At 33.9% G+C, this 17,152-nt stretch overlaps 2 protein-coding genes across 2 annotated transcripts in view; both read left to right on the forward strand.

Moving 5' to 3' along the window:
* The window catches only part of LOC111622835 (nuclear factor NF-kappa-B p110 subunit-like), a 95,167-nt gene extending 91,849 nt beyond the window's left edge, over positions 1-3,318 (forward strand). The window contains exon 12 of the mRNA XM_023365259.1: positions 2,867-3,318. Coding sequence (XP_023221027.1) covers positions 2,867-3,318 — 452 coding nt within the window. The remainder of the gene's footprint in view (positions 1-2,866) is intronic.
* A 6,607-nt stretch (positions 3,319-9,925) lies between these two features.
* Positions 9,926-17,152, forward strand: part of LOC111622723 (nuclear factor NF-kappa-B p100 subunit-like) — a 13,545-nt gene continuing 6,318 nt past the window's right edge. Inside the window, exons 1-4 of the mRNA XM_023365144.1 lie at positions 9,926-10,144; positions 14,071-14,237; positions 15,942-16,136; positions 16,306-16,396. Coding sequence (XP_023220912.1) covers positions 9,970-10,144; positions 14,071-14,237; positions 15,942-16,136; positions 16,306-16,396 — 628 coding nt within the window. The 5' untranslated portion in view covers positions 9,926-9,969. The remainder of the gene's footprint in view (positions 10,145-14,070; positions 14,238-15,941; positions 16,137-16,305; positions 16,397-17,152) is intronic.

Consider the following 17,152-nt stretch of genomic DNA (forward strand, 5'->3'; position numbering starts at 1 on the left):
CGATGACACACATTTCGTGTGTTTTATGTGAGCAGTTCTGTTCGAACAGTTGGAGTAGAGAATATTGTAAGTTACTGCTAGCAAAACAATGCGAAATATGTAATTATTTTCGGTAATCCGGACACTTTTGGTAATCTGACACACCTTTGGTCCCATACCTGTCGGATTATCAAGGGACAACTGTATTTTGTTGTTTTGACAGATTTTAGCCATTCAACTTGGTTGTGCACGGGAACAATGTTAGATAAATTCTAAGTTAGCCATTTTCAAACTGAAAGCACTCACTTTCTGTACATTCCACATTATTGGTATGAAATACACTAATTAATTTGAGATTCAGCAAACTGGCAGAGAACTTATGTGGGAGCTACCAAATGCACTCTACAACAAAGAATTAAGTAATGCAAATACACTGTTGAGAAAAATCTCAACACCAGTCTTCTTAGCAACTTATGTCTTCCAGCAGGACGTACAGATAAAATGGGATAAGAGTAAGATCATCAGGTCTGCCAGCAATCCTGATTCTATCAACTTCTTGAAGTTATTAGAAAATTTTAATGCTAATAGGAAATATTTGTATTAATCATAGGGATGCTGACACATTATCTATGTGTCAGCATCCCTATGACAGTGTGGAAATCTATATATGAGCTTTCACTTGGATCTCCAGTAATTGTTATTGTTTATTTATATTGTTATTATTGGTTTATTTTTGTATCATTTGCATTTGCTTGTATTTTATGTTTTGATTATAACATGTATTTATTTTTTTATATCCCTTGTATTTGAATTGTATGAATGTTCTATTGATTTAGAATGCTCCTCCCATTCTTTTTAATTTAAATTATTCCTCTTGTGTTTAATATGTTCTTCGAATGTTCTTTTTGTTTTTCATTTAAGTTTGAGGTTCCAACTGAGGAAGTTCAATGGAAGTAAGTCGAAAATGTTCTCGGTTGATTAAATACACTCATTGCCATAAAAATTAGTGCGTCAAGAAGGCGTTATCATATTGCTGCAAAGTACGCCCTCTTTGGCCTATAAAAAATGCACGCAAAGGACGGTAGCTTAGTAGGTGCCGCATACTGCGTCTTGTCTGACGGAGTAGAAGTGTACTACCAATCAGTCAGATTGAATGAGGAAGCGTCCGTGTTCCAGGCGGAACTTGTGACCCTGGAGGGGACGTCCCAGTGGATCCTTTCACACCTGGGTCCAGAGCCAGTCACGGTATACTCAGACAGCCAGTCGTCACTACAGGCCTTGAGTGACAGGTACCATCACGATCCTCTGGTACAGGAGATCAGAGATGGGGTACTGAGCGTGAGGCACATTGTCTTGCGGTGGATCTGAGGCCACACTGGGATCCCGAGCAACAAACATGCCGATTAGCTGGCAAAGGCGAGAGCCAGCAGCCCATTTGTTACGAGGACGGTAGAACCCTCGGCTGCATACATAAAAAGTACTCTACTGCAAAGATTGATGACATACTGGCGAGAGCACCAGACTCAAAGTACAGTAGGTAGGCTGACCTACGCCTTCGTGCCTGTAGTTGGCCTCACTCCAATAAGTTGTTGTTGGTTGATGACACAAGTTTTAACTGGCCACGGGAGGTTTCCCCATTTCAAGTCCAAGTTCGGACAAGGAGATGGTAGCTGCTCCTGTGGATGTCCTCGCAGCGACGCGAGACACTATGTACTTGACTGGCCTCTAAACGCAGACTTCCACCTAGAGGCTAACCAAGTTGACTGGACTAAGCTCCCTGAACAAGTACTTCGAATGCTAGCAGCTAGTAAAGGAAACTTAAAGAAACTAAAGAAATTGATGGGAAAAATCATAGATCTCTTTGATCTATAAGCCTGGTGGACATGCTAGGCCAGGCCCCCTCTTCTTGTAGGGAAGGGGACCCCACTCTCCGTTATATTATTTGTTGAGCAAAGTGAGCTATAAGTTTAGTATTGTGGACTAAGTGCAGAACAGGCTGCACAATATAAAAGTTATGCCAAGTTAGAGAGCTGGGCTGGGGTGTGGATGGGAGCTCAAAAGATGTACCATGTGGCCCAGCTATGTTGTCCCTGTCTACCNGAATTGTATGAATGTTCTGTTGATTTAGAATGCTCCTCCCATTCTTTTTAATTTAAATTATTTCTCTTGTGTTTAATATGTTCTTTGAATGTTCTTTTTGTTTTTCATTTAAGTTTGAGGTTCCAACTGAGGAAGTTCAATGAAAGTAAGTCGAAAATGTTCTCGGTTGATTAAATACACTTATTGCCATAAAAATTAGTGCGTCAAGAAGGCGTTATCATATCGCTGCAAAGTACGTCCTCTTTGGCCTATAAAAAATGCACACAAAGGCATTGTGACTGTAGTTTACCTGTTGCAGAAGGTCACTATATCACTAGAGATGCCTTTAATTGCAATCGAATACCATATGAATAATTAACCAAGTTTTGTTGTTGGAGAGACCATATGATTGAAGACCATATGAACATTTAACCAAGTTTGGTTAGTTGTTCATATGGTCTCTCCAACATCTTACCACTGTAATATAAATATACAAGCAAGAGATTCATTTTTAATGTACTACAGCCTACACTGAATTATGGCTTCCATTTAAATGTGTAATTAATAATTAAAATATAATTTTTACTACATTTCTATTCAGTCAGAGTGCCATAGGTTGCCAATCCCTGACCGAGGCCATTCTGACAACACTGTGAGGAAGTGTTGGGACCACTGGATGAGAGAGAGCTTGCGCGCATGGTGCCCAGGCTCAGGATGCCCTCAGCAGATGACTAGCCAAGAGGACTGCCTGGTCCTCTGACAAACAAGCACACAGCTGAGTATATCATTGTCTGCCATCCATGTACAGACAATGATATAACGGGAGCAGCCCTGGTCCTGGCTGGGCTGCTCCCGTTGCCTCTGGTAGTCAGCATACTAAAGATCCATCCTGCCTATATGATAGGACTGGATTGGGATGTCAGTGAACCGACAGGCACCGGTGTTGAAATATACACCGATGGCTCAAAGGACGGTAGCTTAGTAGGTACCGCATACTGCGTCTTGTCTGACGGAGTAGAAGTGTACTACCAATCAGTCAGATTGAATGAGGAAGCGTCTGTGTTCCAGGCGGAACTTGTGACCCTGGAGGGGGCGTCCCAGTGGATCCTTTCACTCCTGGGTCCAGAGCCAGTCACGGTATACTCAGACAGCCAGTCGTCGCTACAGGCCTTGAGTGACAGGTACCATCACGATCCTCTGGTACAGGAGATCAGAGATGGGGTACTGAGGGTGAGGCACGTTGTCTTGCGGTGGATCTGAGGCCACACCAGGATCCTGAGCAACGAATGTGCCGATTAGCTGGCAAAGGCGGGAGTCAGCGGCCCATTTGTTACGAGGACGGTAGAACCCTCGGCTACATACATAAAAAGTACTCTACTGCAAAGATTGATGACATACTGGCAAGAGCACTGGACTCAAAGTACAGTAGGTAGGCCGACCTACGCCTTCGTGCCTATAGTTGTCCTCACTCCAATAAGTTGTTGGTTGACAACACAAATTCTAACCGGACACAGGAGATTTCCCCATTTCAAGTCCAAGTTCGGACAAGGAGATGATAGCTGCTCCTGTGGATGTCCTCGCAGCGACACGAGACACTATGTACTTGACTGTCCTCTAACCGCGGACTTCCACCTAGAGGCTAACCAACTTGACTGGACTAAGCTCCCTGAACAAGTACTTCGAATGCTAGCAGCTAGTAAAGGACACTTAAAGAAACTAAAGGAATTGATGGGAAAAATCATAGATCTCTTTGATCTATAAGCCTGGTGGATGTGCTAGGCTGGGCTCTCTCTTCTTGTAGGGAAGGGGACCCCACTCTCCGTTATATTATTTGTTGAGCAAAGTGAGCTATAAGTTTAGTATTGTGGACTAAGTGCAGAACAGGCTGCACAATATAAAAGTTATGCCAAGTTAGAGAGCTGGGCTGGGGTGTGGATGGGAGCTCAAAAGATGTACCATGTGGCCTAGCTATGTCATTTCTGTCTACCATGTCAGCCGATTAGGGCATTAGGTGGGGTAGGGAAGGAGTTCCTTATGAGGCTGTCTGCCATCCAGACAGGTGGCACTATCATTACAGGCCCCTGTGTCTGTCCATACCATTTTCAGGTGCCTGGGTAAGGAACATTTGGTATTGTGGCAGCCATTACATGTGCTGCCATTGATAGTCACTCACCATTGCCTCTGTTTGGAGTGGTGTTACTGCTGATGGGATTGGACCAAACAGAATTGAACCAGGTTGTCTACAGCAATGAATCCAGATTCAGTTTGGGCACTGACAATGGCTGTGTTTGTGTATGGAGGTCCTGTGGTGAACACCTGAATCCTGCCTACACTTTGGAGCAGCTGGTCTGGCTGTCATATATGATGGTCTGGGTGCCATTATATATGACAGCCAGACATCTCTGGCAGTGATCCAAGGGACCATGACAGCCCAGCGATATGTTAGTGACATCCTGTAATCACATGTATTGCCTCTTATGGCAGGGCTCCTAATAACCATTTTCCAACAGGACAGTGCTCGAACACACACGGCAAGGGTATAACATGATTGTCTCTGCCACATTACCACACTTTCCCTGGCCTGCCCAGTCACAATTGAACATGTCTGGTACCACCTCGGATGCCAAGTTGGACAGCCTAGGAGTTTGGCCAAACTAGAGAATCTCTTGCAGCAACTGTAAATTGAGATGCTGCAGGTCACTACACAACACCTGTATGCTTCCAATCCCACCCATATCACATGATGTATTTGTGCTAGAGGTGGCCCAACAGGGTACTCCTTTCGTTTGTAGTTTTTACTGCAATAATTGAAATTGATTGTTTTGCTTCCATTTTGTAATCACATCACCATTATACTCACACATGTACAGTTTTGTTTGATTCCAACAACTCCTTGGTACACTAATGTTAATGTCAATGAGTGTATATTGCTGGAGTTATACAAGGTGTACTGCTTCATTTGTTCAGTTAATTCTGAAGTTTTGTCAAATTATTTTACCAGTAGATTGTAAAAATCATTAGTCAAACTATACAAACATATCTTTGCCAACACAAACCATTACTAACATTAATAAAGAAATTCCCAAGTCTAGATGAGCTTGTGTGCAATGATGAATAGGTTCATTTATTTAGCATTTGTTTTGTGAGAATTTTCTGTTGACATTTTACTGCACTGACCATATATGTTTGTCTTTTTTCCTCCATATGTCTTCTCCTCTTCTTATGTGAAGTGTCACCAGATATGAATAGCTCAACCTACAAGAAGAAAAACAAATTATCTAGCACACTTTCACTTTTATGCTTTCCTGAGGTATTCTCTTTACACTCTGATTTCCCTGTACAATTTTCTTTGTTTTTTCTTCAAGACAATTTGAGAACAGTGCTTGTCAATGAAAAGCAATAAAATCATTGACAAAACAGAGATAACTTACCTACACAAAGCAAAGAGAAAAAGACATGGGCCCAAATAGTTAAAAATAATACAATACGATAACATNTTCCTGCAAAATTTAAGAAATTTCCAACAAAAAGTACAAGCTTCAAACAGGGTGAACAAAATCATGCCAACACACTAATATCGATACATACAGAAATTACCCCCAAATTTTTTTGCATTTATTGATGTTTCAAGCTGTCCTGAGTCAAAATATAATTCTTTAAGTAAGGAATACCTAATAATAATTACTACATATTATATAAATTGTATTGGCAGAATGTACCTTCCTGCAAAATTTAAGAAATTTCCAACAAAAAGTACAAGCTTCAAACAGGGTGAACAAAATCATGCCAACACACTAATATCGATACATACAGAAATTACCCCCAAATTTTTTTGCATTTATTGATGTTTCAAGCTGTTCATTTGNTTGGCAGAATGTACCTTCCTGCAAAATTTAAGAAATTTCCAACAAAAAGTACAAGCTTCAAACAGGGTGAACAAAATCATGCCAACACACTAATATCGATACATACAGAAATTACCCCCAAATTTTTTTGCATTTATTGATGTTTCAAGCTGTTCATTTGATTACCCTGTATATTTGTAACATAAAAATGCATCTGACATGCTCTTCATTTCATTTCTTATTCAACAGCAGAATACAACCACATCTATCATGGATATATCTGTAATTTGGCAGTCTTGAAAGACAACATTACACTGCATGTGCAGAACATTTCTCCAGACATGCTGTATTCTGTTGTTGATTATATTCTGTATTGAATGCAATTTCTGCCTCACAAGATCATGACCATAATGACCATATGGAACAGTATATGTAAACTTGACTGTGAATAATAATTTTTTTGAANGCAGAATGTACCTTCCTGCAAAATTTAAGAAATTTCCAACAAAAAGTACAAGCTTCAAACAGGGTGAACAAAATCATGCCAACACACTAATATCGATACATACAGAAATTACCCCCAAATTTTTTTGCATTTATTGATGTTTCAAGCTGTCCTGAGTCAAAAAATGCAAATCAGTCAATCACTTTCTCCAGATCAAGTCGACAAGCTATTGAATTTTCAATTGATATAGTAGCCAAAGAGTTAAAATGGTGTTGTGACATGCTGCTTCGTAAATAAGTTTTGATTAATTTTAGTTTTCAAAAACTTCGTTCTACTGTGACTGTCATCACCAGTAAAGTTAAAAAATGAGGCATGCTGCAATAATGTCTGAGAAGCTAGTTGAGGCTGCAGTGTGAATTAAAAGTAGTTTGGCAATTTGGCATATAGAAGTAATTTCTTTTACCTGAGTATAAAACACATTTTAAATCAAAGCAGTTGAGGTCCAAAACTAGGCGAAATGTTGGAGGGATATACTGATTGTAACAATCCTGATCCTTCCAGAATATTTTTATCAGATGACAAGTGTACATAATTGTCAAACGGAATCACAAATATAATAGCAAGGTTGGGCTGAAGTTTTCATCTCTATAACATGAACGTTGAACGTTGCTATCTTGTAAGTGGCACTCAACGTTCGCATTTTAGAGATGAAAACTTCAGCCCAACCTTGCTAAAAGTTAATTGATTAATTATTAAATCCAAATGTTTTTTTATAAATGTTTTTAAGTTTTTATTTCGCCCTTTCTAACTTGGCACCCTGGTGATTTGTGCATCTGGAGTAGTTTGCTCCAACTGCTCCATGGTAGCTACGCTTCTGATTGTGATGTTTATTCCATGCAAGTAAAATTTTCATTTGATTACCCTGTATATTTGTAACGTAAAAAATGCATCTGACATGCTCTCCATTTCATTTCTTATTCAACAGCAGAATATAACCACATCTATCATGGATGTATCTGTAATTTGGCAGTCTTGAAAGACAACATTACACTGCATGTGCAGAACATTTCTCCAGACATGCTGTGTTCTGTTGTTAATTATATTCTGTATTGAATGCAATTTCTGCCTCACAAGATCATGACCATAATGACCATATGGAACAGTATATGTAAACTTGACTGTGAATAATAATTTTTTTGAATTGTGAAAACAGTCTTTCTTAAACATAAGAAATTGTAACTATTATGATGATATAATTCAGTGATTCTTGAATTTTTCTACTGCCTGCACTCTTTGAAATTTTAAAATGTGCTCAAACCTTCACAAAAATTCATTAAGGTTTTTTTTATTTAAGAAAATAGAATAATTTCATTTTTGTGTGTATTTCAGCATAGATTTAGGTATTGCTTAAACAATTAGAGAGAAAAACTAACTTTTCCTCTGACTGTTCATTCATACATATAAAAAACATTTGGGTTTAAGTTAGACTTTTACAATATAAAAAAAAAATTTGATAATTTAAACTTGATATTTATGTCATTTTTATTGATATATGAATTTAAAAAATATTCAGTTTTAATGCAAAAGTTCTAAGAACTCTAATTAAAGAAAGAAAACATTTCTATTCTAGATTATTATATTATTATCTGAAACTCAAAATACAAAATCATTTGTCAATGGTTAAACAATTTTTTATAAATTAAGTAGTGAGTGAATAAAAAGAATCCCAGATCAAAATCCATTTAGATATTATTGTGTGTTGAGTTTGTAATATTTTTCAGTGCACTTAATTTTACTAATTTCTTAGTACCGTATTAGCCCGAATATAACGCGGTATTTTTCGACCATTTATTTTTTGTTAAAAAATCGACTCACGCTAAATTCAGGGTTTAAGTAATGGAATGTAATATAAACAAGGACATTTTCCTACATAAGTTGCCTGTATTATTAGCTATACAGTAGAGCGTCGTTTATCCGAAAGCTGGTTATCCGAAACGTCTGTTATCCGAAAGCATTCCAGTCGGCAAATTTAAATTTTCGCTAGTGCTGTNTGTCATTTTTATTGATATCTGAATTTAAAAAATATTCAGTTTTAATGCAAAAGTTCTAAAAACTCTAATGAAAGAAAGAAAACATTTCTGTTCTAGATTATTATATTATTATTATCTGAAACTCAAAATACAAAATCATTTGTCAATGGTTAAACAATTTTTTTATAAATTAAGTAGTGAGTGAATAAAAAGAATCCCAGATCAAAATCCATTTAGATATTATTGTGTGTTGAGTTTGTAATATTTTTCAGTGCACTTAATTTTACTAATTTCTTAGTATGTTGTTTCTTTTTCTTTACACTTAGATATGCAAATTGATATGATGCTTGTGACAATTATAGACCCATTAGCATCAAATAAGTATATTCTGTGACTTCATCATGATGTTACATATTGAATGGTTCATAAAGCTTTAACAGTTAAAAATTGAAATTTGATAATGTGCAGTATAGCATGCTATTATAAGTTTTTTGGTATGATGTTTTTCTGTGACAGAAATTAAATTACAATAAATGCAATCATTTTTCAAAAGTGTCTTTTCAACAATGAAAATCATTGAATTTTTTAAATTTTAAAATACAGTTAAGTTGCATCTTGCAAATAGGAGTTCTTACAAAGAAAAGATATATTATTAAATTATGAAACTTAAGAATGTTATGATAAGGTTAAACATCCTTCAAGCAGAATTTATCACTGCTAAAATAAACCAATCAATCCACCTACACAGAAACCATTTATGTTAATACTAGCTGTTACCCGCGACTTCGCCTGCGGGAGTTTTGCAAGTAAACCCTATTTATATTAAGTATTTCAACAACCGTAGTAATTGTTATATAACACCTACCGCTGAGAATGATGAGAATTGCTGAGAATCAAATAAACTATTTTAAATTTGAGCAATTTTCTGGAACGTTTAATCATTCTATAATCAAACCTATATGCAATAACAAATTCAAATTTAAAACAGTTCGAACTTTGGTTAAAAAATTGAAATATATAAAAATATTTATAACAATGTCTGAAATGTTATTTGTTTAAGAGAAAGTATGGGAATCAATTTCAAAAGCTGTTCTTCATGTTAAGCGTTACTATAACTATGTACCAAATTTTACCTCTTTAGGTTCAGCGGTTTGCTCTGGGCGATGATGAATCAATCAGTGATTCAGTCAGTCAGGACAAGTAATTTTATATATTTAGATTGCTCAAAAATCCAAACTTACTTGCTTAATTAAATCCAAAATCAAAGGCTAAGTATCAAAGAGTACAAGTAAACTTATTTTACTAAATTTTAAGATCTCTGATAAGACAAGAATCTCAAATTTTAATTAGAGAAGTTCCCTAATAGTATTGTTTATTGATTATTTTCATTATTATATTGTAACAAATACTGAATTGTTACCAGATGAAAATTCTCTAAATGATTAGCTTATACTAATAAATTTAAGAAAACAAATATCTTTCAGATTTATAAATAACTTTTTTTAAGTTTATCATTATTGTCTTTCTTATGAGGGAAATTTTGTTTTTGTTTTGATAGACGTTGTTACATTTAGCAATCAAAAATGATTGTATGCCATCATCTGTGTGCATTCTCCTAGAAGCTGGATGCAATCCAAATCTAAAAGATAAAGATGGAAATACAGTTATCCATTATACTGTTCAGTATGATAAAACGGAGTGCCTGGAAGAACTTATCAAATTTCAGAAAAAATCTAAAATGGATCTTAATTTATTAAATTTTGAAGGTAAGTTTAACTACTAAAATTTTTTATATGGTATCATATTTGCAAACCATAATAATATCATCATTAGCAAATATGATATAAATTGGATTTTAAGTAATGTATATGCTAAGAAACTTATGTAATTGAATAAATGGAAATCTTACCTTAGTATCTGTTTTATTGTTACAATAAATTATTTTATTAATTGTAGCTAATGCTTTTTCAAATTTACTAAAATTGAACAATTTATAAGTTTTAAATATCACAGGATCTATAATTTAAAAGTACTTTTTATATCATATTTTATGACTCTGTATATGTGACTTTTAATCCTTGTCCATCTATCAGACAGGAACCGGCAGTTTTTGATTTTATGTAATTTCATAGCCTATCTGAGTTTGAAGGAAAGGACTTTGGAGCTAATTCATGCAAATGTGCATGAAAATTAGTATTTCATAGAGAATTTTATTGACAGAAAAGAGGACAAATTGGATCTTTACTTGCATTATTTGTGGTGGAGCAAGGGGTAATAGAAAAAGAGGATGATGACGAAAGAGATTGGCAAGTGATATTGAACTCATAATAAGATATGTTAATTTTTAACATCATCTTTCTTATATGGAAAGATTAGAGGAGAATTAATAAATTTATAGATGTGTATTCATACTCCATTTATGAACAAAGCTGAGTCAAACAGCAAGAGTTTGGCAAACTCTTCAATGCATTTCCTTGATGTGGACTTCTCACAAGATGAAAATGAATACATGACAAATGTATAAGGAAGGCCATGTATAAACCCATCTACATACTGAAGGTGTTCCAGGACTCTGAGCAATTTGTTAGAAGTGCATTTAGAGCATTTCCCAACGTGGGGCCCATGCCCCATGGGGCAATTGGATTGTAAAGGGGGCAATTCGAAAATGGACTCGTCCAGAGTTTCAGTTAACTGTATAGCTGCTGTATATGTTAGGGGGGCATAAGAATTTTAGAAAGGCTTAGATGGGGCATAGCACAAAAAAGGTTGGGAAACACTGATTTAGAGCATTAGTTCACAGAGATGTATAGGTCATAGGAAGAAAGAGATTTGGAGGATTAAAGATATAGTGGCATCATATGATATAAAACAAAAGAAAGATATGATAAAAAAAAAATGAAGTAAAAAGAACAAGAAGCAGATAAGAAAGAAGAAAAGGGGGTGGAAAGTGTCCCAGTTAACTATATGAGATAGGAGAGATTTGTACAAAGGAAGAGATTGTATTTAGGAGGAATAGAACAATCATTCACACCCTAAGAAATCAGAAGGATAGAATACTGAAGAAAGATAAAGCAGAGATTTATAAGATACCACTGACAGAAAGGTCGAAGTATGAGAGGTTTTATGTACATAGGTGCCATGGGCTGCAGCATCAGAGAAAGACTAAGAGAACATGAGGACATTTGGAAAAGGAGAAACAACACAGCCTTTAGTAATATGGCATACAAGAAAGAAGTTCAGGTAAATTTTAAAAGGCTTTCTAAAAACTATATCATGTGAAACAAAATATTTTTAAAGCAATTGAGCACATCTAAGACATTATCAAGCAGGAAGCAATGCATCAGTGGCATAAAACTTTTGTAACAAATTTCTTTCACTAGTAGTATAAATATTTTATTATAAGTATGAATCTAAGAAATAATAAAAGTATTTAGTATTTAAATCTGTCTATATTGTTTGTATCACAGTATTTGTGATTTCATTAAAGTAATAGTAATTTATTTAACTTGAAAATTGTTCTTCTCTTCTGCTTCAAGTTATTCAGAGCAAACTGTAAGAATCCTTTAAGTTGATAATTTGATAAAGTATCAATAGTTTGAAAAATATGATGACTTTTCAAATTATAATTTATCCAATACATTTAAGAAATTATTCGAAGTTTATTGTTTGTAAAATGTTTATTTTATCTATATATATAAATGAGGATGTTTCTTTGTTTGTTTGCCATACACTCCTAGGCTGTTCGACCAATTGCTACAAAACTCGGAAGTTGCACTCATATACTTATAACTTACATCATATCATACATTTCACACCAAAATATTGATGGATTTCTACATATCAATTAATCTCTGTCTACACTCCATTTTCTGACTTTACAGGTAGCTCTATCTATTGGGAAAAAATTTAACAAAAGATGTTTCTTTGTTTGTTTGCCATACACTCCTAGGCTGTTCGACCAATTGCTACAAAACTCGGAAGTTGCACTCATATACTTCTAACTTACATCATATCATACATTTCACACCAAAATATTGACGGATTTCTACATATCAATTAATCTCTGTCTACACTCCATTTTCTGACTTTACAGGTAGCTCTATCTATTGGGAAAAAATTTAACAAAAGAATTAAATAAATATAATTTTTAAAAATATATATTATATTTACCAACTTACTGCGACAATGATAAAACACAAAATATATGCGCTATTATGCCTTTACTGCGACAGGTAGCACCTGCATGGAGTGTAGTAGTGTTTTGCCCCTGTACATCATACTTTTTGTCTTAGCAGTAGAGTCATGCTGGTTTTCTATCTAATTCCATTTGGGGAAATTTTGAATTGAAGTAACACTACTTCTGTTCCAAACTGGAAGTTAGTATATAGTTCATTTGGGCCTCCTGCCATAAGCATTCCATATCTGGTTTCAATTTTCATCTACCTAACTCCTTTCTCGAGATTAAGGAAGGTCAGACACACAGAGGAGAACAGTCAAATCTACAATTTTTTCAGATTGCAGCCCAATAATTTTTTTTATAAACGCAATACTGTATTTATGAGAACATACTTTCTACGTAGTTTATAAAATCTGATGCAAAAATATAAACACTTTATCATTATGTTAAAGGAATTCTAGCATTTTTACAAGAGTTTTTAAAATTTAAAACCAAGTTTTGTATGAAGTCTTTCGAATGTTAACTTCGATCAAATGCGGGGCCATTGCAACCTGTCTACCACGTATCACTTTTCAAATATTAATAGTAGACCAGTATTAATTAGTGATCGTTGACCATCCTCTCTTCCGGGAAGAGGTCAACAACTTTTGGTCGAGTTACTTCAACCCCCTTCCACGACGGTCCCTTATTTCTATCAGACTAGCAATATGATGGCATTCGAATAGGAAAATTACATAATACAAGGTTACCGGCGAGCACAAAATATGATTTAAGTGTTTTTCGAGGATGCTGAGTTTATACGGTATTTGGTCCGTTTTTTGCAAAATTTGATTGGTTGGCAGATTACCGTCTGATTTTCGGCTGTGAATGGTACAGTTTCTTAGAGTTAACATTAGAAAATATTGTGATATCTGAAAAATTTAAGATATATTTTCAATTCCTGTCTACCTGACCATTAAATTTGTACCAATTCATATCATCAGTGTATCTCGTTTATCACATATCACAATAAATGAGACAATGCTTGGCTGATACAAGGAAACTATATGGTTTTCATTTTTATGTTTGTTATATTATAGTAGTTGATTTTTATAACTATCTTACATAAGGGTTTATCACAACTAGCGACCAATCTATTACATCTAAAAATTCTTTATTCTTCTACTGTACACAATTTAAATTTTTAAAATGTGTTAGATTGGTGTGATAAACTCTTATGTAAAATAACCTTTATAAATATCAATAGAAATACTATAATATAATATGAGTTAGAAGTACGAAATAATCTAATAATCTTAATCTTTGCTTTTTTAGTTTTTGCTGGGGCAACGCCGGGCTCATCTTCTAGTTAATCAATAAATTTAATTTAATAGATCTTTATAAATAAACTTTTTTCTTTTCAACTTTTTAAAGGATGATTGTGTACACTAATAGTAATTTCGTTTTTGTAATACTCATTAAATGAATTAGTCACTTTTATTAAATTATGTAACTGTAGATTTTATTTTATTCTAGGATTAACTCCCCTTCACATTGCTGTAAAAGTCGGGAGATTTGAACAAGTGAAACTGCTATGTTCAGCTGATATAAATATCAATGCAACAGATGGTACTACTGGAAGAACAGCATTGCATTATGCTGTTCAGTTCTGTCCAGCATTAATACCAGTTTTATTAAATCAGGTAATTAACTAAGAGTAGAAAATGTTTTTGTGTTGTCTTGGGTTCTTTAAATGTCAAAGAATTAAAGAATGTGTTGAAGATAATAGATTAGAGAATACATTTTTTTAATGGAGTCAACAGTAATAATTCATTTTGAACTGAAAGTTCATAAAATAGGAATAAAATAGAAAAAAGTATTAATATTTACTGTGTGCAATATAAAATTTTTCTTACATTACAGTTTTTAAAATTACAAAAAGTTAGGTTAGGAAAATAATATTGGGAAATGCTAATTTCATAATTCTCTTACCTTTTCTAAAATGGTTGAACAGATTTTAGAATAATTTTTTTAAACTGGGTTCACCTTTTCTCTTAATGTAGTTACTTTGAAATTAAGCATTTAATTTTGATAGATTTTATTGAACAGATTTATATCTCAAATTTATAGATCTACAGATTGATTATTCTGAAACTGTGTCTTCTTTTATTTGTTTTTTTTCCTCTCGCAACTAGGTACATAGACAGACACTGGGCATTTTTGACATCAGTCTTTATTCAGGAATATCTTGTGGGCCGAGATGTGTTTAGGGCATACGCCCCTCTTCTGTCGGCTACATAATAAAACATGAACATGAATTTTTCATATTGTGATAGGTACCATTTCTTTTCGAGATATCTAGTAAGGAGGTGTTAATTAATATACATCTTGCTTAAAAATTACTTATATTTACGGTTAAAATTTTTTAACACCAAATGAACTTATGTAAAGTAGAAGTAAATAGAATACATAACTTTAAAAAAGCGAATAGAACCCTTTAATCTCTCTGATGTATACTTATACAATCACAAATTTATGAATATATTTTTTATAAGTGTTTTTTTTTTTTTTACTGTAAAGTTCTGAAATGGAACAAAAGTCTAAACTTTTTAAAATTTTTAAGGTTATATCTTAACAGAAATGCCGTATTTTCGCGGAATGGCCCGGCCCGTCTATTCGGGGAGACTATGAAATCAGATATTTCCTTATGGTAAAAACCGACATGCCAGTTTAAGTGAGGTCATACATCTTTCTCTAGAGGACACATTAAAAAAACGAACGAGTTTTTATTCTAAAACTGTGAAACTGTCAGCATTACATTAAAAACTATGATTACCGTTTTTCTTCATTTTGTTTTCTTTCTAACGACGTAAATTACTCCTGGAATTTCGAAAGTGCATTTTTGTGTGTATTTTATTGTTATTTGATTCAAAAATGCGAAATTAAACATATTAAATTTAAGAAACTCGCCGTAAATCATCTCAGCTTACACTGGTTAACATCGACTTTGTGTGGAATTTGAGAGGAATGTCAGGATAGATGGACAGTGTAGCTCGCACTGACTAACTAGTACTACTACTATTAATTTCAATAAGCCCTTAATCGTTTTGTTGTCTTAAAGTCAGGAAAAGTTTTCGTTTACAAGTCAGTCAAATTACAATGTTATTATTTTATTGTACTGGGAAGAATGTTTACTTTAACTTTTAATTAACAACTAATTTTGTTACATCTGATTAATTTCATATTGCCAATAACCCCCCCGAGGCTTCCAGCATGCCGATATCTCCCGTTTTTATGCGGCATCCCGCTAGAAAACAGTAATTCTCCAACATTAATCATTTTTATTTCCTTCTATAAAAAGAAATTTCTTCTCTAAAATTAATTAAATTTAATTTATGGTTTTTCAGTCTGAAATAATTAACGGTCCTAAGGATTATGGTGGAAATACTCCGTTGCATCTTGCCCTTTCTCGTAAATTAGGCCAAGATATAATTTCGATGCTAAGTTCAGGAAATATAATACATCAAACAAAAAGTGATGACGAATCTGAAGAATCATCATTTTCTAGTGATGACGAAAAATTATTCGACGATGATCTCCAGGTAATTAAATTATTATTTTCTTTTTTTTTGTATAAATAATAATACAATTTATTTTTGAAATATATCGCATATTTTTTCCGTTATTTGCTTGTATTAATATTAATGTCTAAAAGTATCGAAATACTACGAATTCGATTTTAATTGTCTGATTAGTGATTACGTATTACAGAGCAATTTAGTGGAAGATTTTAAAGAAAAAGCCGAACTTTGCATCGATTCGAACAAAAAAGACGTTAACTTGGATTCTGGATATCAAAGTAGTAAGTCTTCGAAAATACAGTTTTTTGAGTTAGTTAGTGTTTTGTCTGATTGAAATTTAAAACAACCGCGCAATCACTAAACATGATTTTTGCAAATACAATTGTTCGGAGATGATAGAGCCACTGTAAAATAATGACATTAATAAAGTAAGTACACATAACAAGAGAAAGTATTGGAATCGTGTCAGATTTGACCCTCCGAGTTTTTTTTTTTTTTTACAAATCTCTACATTTTGAGAGCTCCGAACCCAAAAAACTAAAACACAGGCAAAAAAATTTCGTGGATAGGCTATGTATGATGTGTGTGGGAGGTGTTGGCGTTTATTTCGCTTAATATCTCAGAAAGGGGTGGAGATAAAAAGAAATGAAATTTGACGTGGTGGCTTATAAATAAATAAATAAATATATATATATATATATGAGGCATTGATGCTAGTAAATTTTGGTTGTGAAAGGTCAAGGGGACGGACACGTGTCATATCTCGCGGGAGGTCAGGCTTAAAGATTTCACTTATTGTTAGCATTTAGTGTTTTATAAAACTCATTTCTTTCCTCAAAATTTAGTTTTTGCTATTTTATAATAATTAAAAATATATATAGTTTCTAAAATACAATCTCATAACAGATGACACCACATATAATTTTAGTTATTTTGATTAATAATACATATGTTGTTTTAAAAATAAAATCTCATAAAAGCCGGGAAAGTTACGCAACTCGTTGCTAGATTTGTTTACATTTTGTTCCTTTTTTTTT

Source organism: Centruroides sculpturatus, unplaced genomic scaffold (genome assembly GCF_000671375.1).
Source record: "Centruroides sculpturatus isolate CEXI.00-Female unplaced genomic scaffold, Cexi_2.0 scaffold39, whole genome shotgun sequence".
Lineage (NCBI taxonomy): Eukaryota > Metazoa > Arthropoda > Arachnida > Scorpiones > Buthidae > Centruroides > Centruroides sculpturatus.